The 3,196-nt window shown below is 37.8% G+C and overlaps 1 protein-coding gene across 1 annotated transcript; it reads right to left on the bottom strand.

Annotated features, from left to right (window-relative positions):
- Positions 1-395: 395 nt before the first annotated feature.
- On the bottom strand, positions 396-2,381 carry LOC111981879 (mesothelin). The gene is made up of 6 exons (XM_024013368.2): positions 2,275-2,381; positions 2,015-2,148; positions 1,639-1,790; positions 1,383-1,477; positions 1,060-1,273; positions 396-809 (listed from the first exon to the last, which is right to left on the bottom strand). The coding sequence occupies exons 1-6, from the start codon at positions 2,362-2,364 to the stop codon at positions 736-738; spliced, it is 759 nt and encodes a 252-aa protein (XP_023869136.2). The 5' UTR covers positions 2,365-2,381; the 3' UTR covers positions 396-735.
- Positions 2,382-3,196: the final 815 nt, after the last annotated feature.

Raw genomic sequence — 3,196 nt, forward strand, 5'->3', positions numbered from 1 at the left:
GAGCAAATATAAAACTAGAAAATCAAATATAAAACTAGAAAATCWAATTGGACACCTTTTCATTTTAATTGAAAAGTCACGTCTTTCTCCCTTTCTTTGAGAAAAGCATTTCTGGCAGGTTAAAGTGGCCCTTCTTAGTAAAACACACTTCACTACTGTGGCCTATTTATTGCCTTACCTCCTYACACCATTTGCACACACTGTATATTGTATAGACTTTTTCTATTGTGTTATTGACTGTATCTTTGTTTATTCMATGTGTTGATGTCTGTCTGTGTTGTTGTTTGTGTTGCTTTGCTTTATTTTGGCCAGGTCGCAGTTGTAAATGAGAACTTGTTCTAAGTTGGCCTACCTGGTTAAATAAAGGTGAAAAAAACAACAAAAAAACAACAGAACACCCTCATATTAATGTGTATTTCTTTCCCATTCCCAACATACAAAATGAAAAAAACATATATATATATAAAAATTAAGTAGTTGATAAAAAACCTACAGTAGATATATTAATATTAATGATTAACCAATAGAAAATACAATTGTAGCAATGGAGTTGATAAAACACTATATATTATATGGCATATTTATTGCATACTGCACTCATTTGGCTGTCAAATATAATGTCAGCGTTAATGTCTTCTTTAAAAATAGATTACAAAAAGAGATGTAGTATTATGACGTGATATGATAATTATGTAACCTGGTCTAAATTATAATGTTCTATTGCAATGTTAGAATCTACATTTGCACTGCAATGAACAAGAGACCAAACAGGAAAAGCAGAGGAGCTGGATATGTGCCTCTGCTCTGGCCTAAAAGATAAGGAGAGAGAACAGAAAAACAAGGTTAAGATCTGCATGTCTTCTGTCATTACTGTTACTGTCTGTTCCCAAACACATTCCTATACATTATAAGTAAAATTATGTTTACGGTACATTACAGATAACTAATTTCCCTCCTTGCAACCAAATTATTTGTACACGTTCTAATGGAATCACATTTTAAAATGGATTTAGCACTGGCGAAGCATGCKAACCATTAATGCAACATTTGACACCTTACCGGAAGTTGTATTGGTGATGGGGATGGCAGTATTTGTTATCATGGGGGTGGTGTTTGAATCCACCCTTCCTCCGATCAGACCGATACCCAGCTTGTCAAGCTCAGACTGGAACTGCTTTGAGACCCAGTTGTGCACTACAGTGTTATTCTCAAAGGTTTTCAGGTCATTTAGGTTGGAGCCGAGGAGTCCAGACACTTCACTCACACTAAGAGCCTATTTAGAGGCAGAGAATTACAGAAAAAAATGATAGATGACAATGAATATGAGTCACTGCCATCACAGGTCATTGATGAATGCTATGGTTACGGGAATGAGCACATACCTGGACGACAGCTGAATCCAAACCAATAAAAGTGTTGATGTCCATGCTAATATTGACCCTAGACAGACTCCGTATGTAGGTGATATTGGCACCTCCTTAAAAAGGGCAACAAACATGGTGAGAATGAGGACTCGGGTGGCACAAGTGTTCTCTAATGTCACAGCCCGAGTGAACTAAATCGTTTAAATCACATTTATTACAGGACATCCAAGAAACCMTAGTTTTTCTGTATGTATGCAGAAAAGGGAGCCCTTACCCAGGTATGTCTGAATGAGCTGGTAGGATGTTAGCTGATCTGCAGTGGCGCGGGTTTTGAAGAAGTTGATAGGAAAGGCGATCTCAGCTACTGCAAAGAAGGCCTTCTTATGTGCTGAGGAACAGTTAGTGATTTCCAGAGCATCTGCATCTCTGTTGTGTTCAGAAGGCACAAGAAAAACACTAACTATGAACACGCAACCAAAAAAAGCATATGAAAATGTTCCAACATCATTTAAGGAGGGGTTTAGGCCTGGATACTCTGTTGAAGTCAACCACTGCAAGAGCACAACAAAGATACATGTGAAGTGGAGTGACTTGCACGACTTGACCACAAGGTAACTCTCTCACACAGCAAGATCTGTAGATGATCTTACCGGAGACTGTCATTTCTGATGCCTTGCAACACACTGAGGTCCAGTGCGCACAGGTTAGGCCCTCCAATTGAATTCAGTTCAGAGGCACCCAGCGAATTGCCAGCACTTAAGAACTTGGTGAAAATAACTTTGGCCTGAAATGGAAAAAGGAAGATGAAAGATACATTTAAATGCACACCTTTTAGAAGCAAAATRTTTATCATGTTTAAAAAAACAAAACAATTTAAAGACATTGCTGATGTAAAGTTAAACATCCCTACTTTGGCGGAGTCCCATTCTCCATTGCCATTGTCCATCAGTGCTGCTAGTGTGTCCACTGTAGTGATGTTCCACTTGTTAATCTGCTCCATGGAAGCCACGCGAGACACCGACCTACTGATGAGTAAGTGCAACAGTGTTTAGAGAATGTTGTCCTGACCAATAGCTGAGCAGAAATCATACATGTATCATTTTCACATGGGGATACATTTTATTATGTACTGAACAAAAATTGGTTAAAAAAATACATTTATAGTTCCTGTATTAACTCTAATGAACTACTGCATTGATTTCTTTGCAGCCTTTCTGAGTACGTGCTTCAAGGATTCACTTGCTCTCGTGTCAGACTTTCACCAAAACAAAAATTCACATCTCATCAGAGCTTGCAGACATAGGGCCGTCGGAGAAAGAGTGGTTCTCAAGACGACACAGGTGAATATAAAAATACAACTTTTCTACATAAACTAAAGGCCCTAGTCAATCAAACCGGTAGCCAGGCCTCCAGATTACATTTTAATGTGCCCTGTTATGAATCTATAACTGCTTTATTTATTTTCATGCTACATGAATCCAAGCATGTATTCTCTCAGCACAAGCATGACAATAAGTTACTGGAACCCAGTAACTGAATATATATTGAATATGTTCTCTGTTTCAAGGAGCTTATTGTACAGACATATGAGAAAGTAACATGTTGTACAGCTAACATGCATGTGGAACAACATCAAAGGTGAAAGTCCTCAAGATTTTGACAACTATCCATCAGATATGTGCGTATTACAGGTAAGTTGGTCAGTCACTGACATTGAAAATGCATGAAATGACGGTAATAATTAGATATACTATTACTGTTCATTATTACGCTGACATAACAAATGAAAATGCCTTATAAATGGAACCCATAAGGACAAATATCTCTCTCCT

This window comes from Salvelinus sp. IW2-2015, linkage group LG20, assembly GCF_002910315.2.
Source record: "Salvelinus sp. IW2-2015 linkage group LG20, ASM291031v2, whole genome shotgun sequence".
Taxonomy (NCBI): Eukaryota; Metazoa; Chordata; class Actinopteri; order Salmoniformes; family Salmonidae; genus Salvelinus; species Salvelinus sp. IW2-2015.

Coding starts and splice junctions, on each gene's coding strand:
- LOC111981879 (XM_024013368.2), bottom strand. CDS start 2,364: ATGGAGCAGATTAACAAGTGGAACATCACTACAGTGGACACACTAGCA. Junction 1,791..2,014: donor ATCAGAAATGACAGTCTCCG/GTAAGATCATCT, acceptor TGAACACAACAG/AGATGCAGATGCTCTGGAAA. Junction 1,274..1,382: donor TGGATTCAGCTGTCGTCCAG/GTATGTGCTCAT, acceptor GCCTCTAAATAG/GCTCTTAGTGTGAGTGAAGT.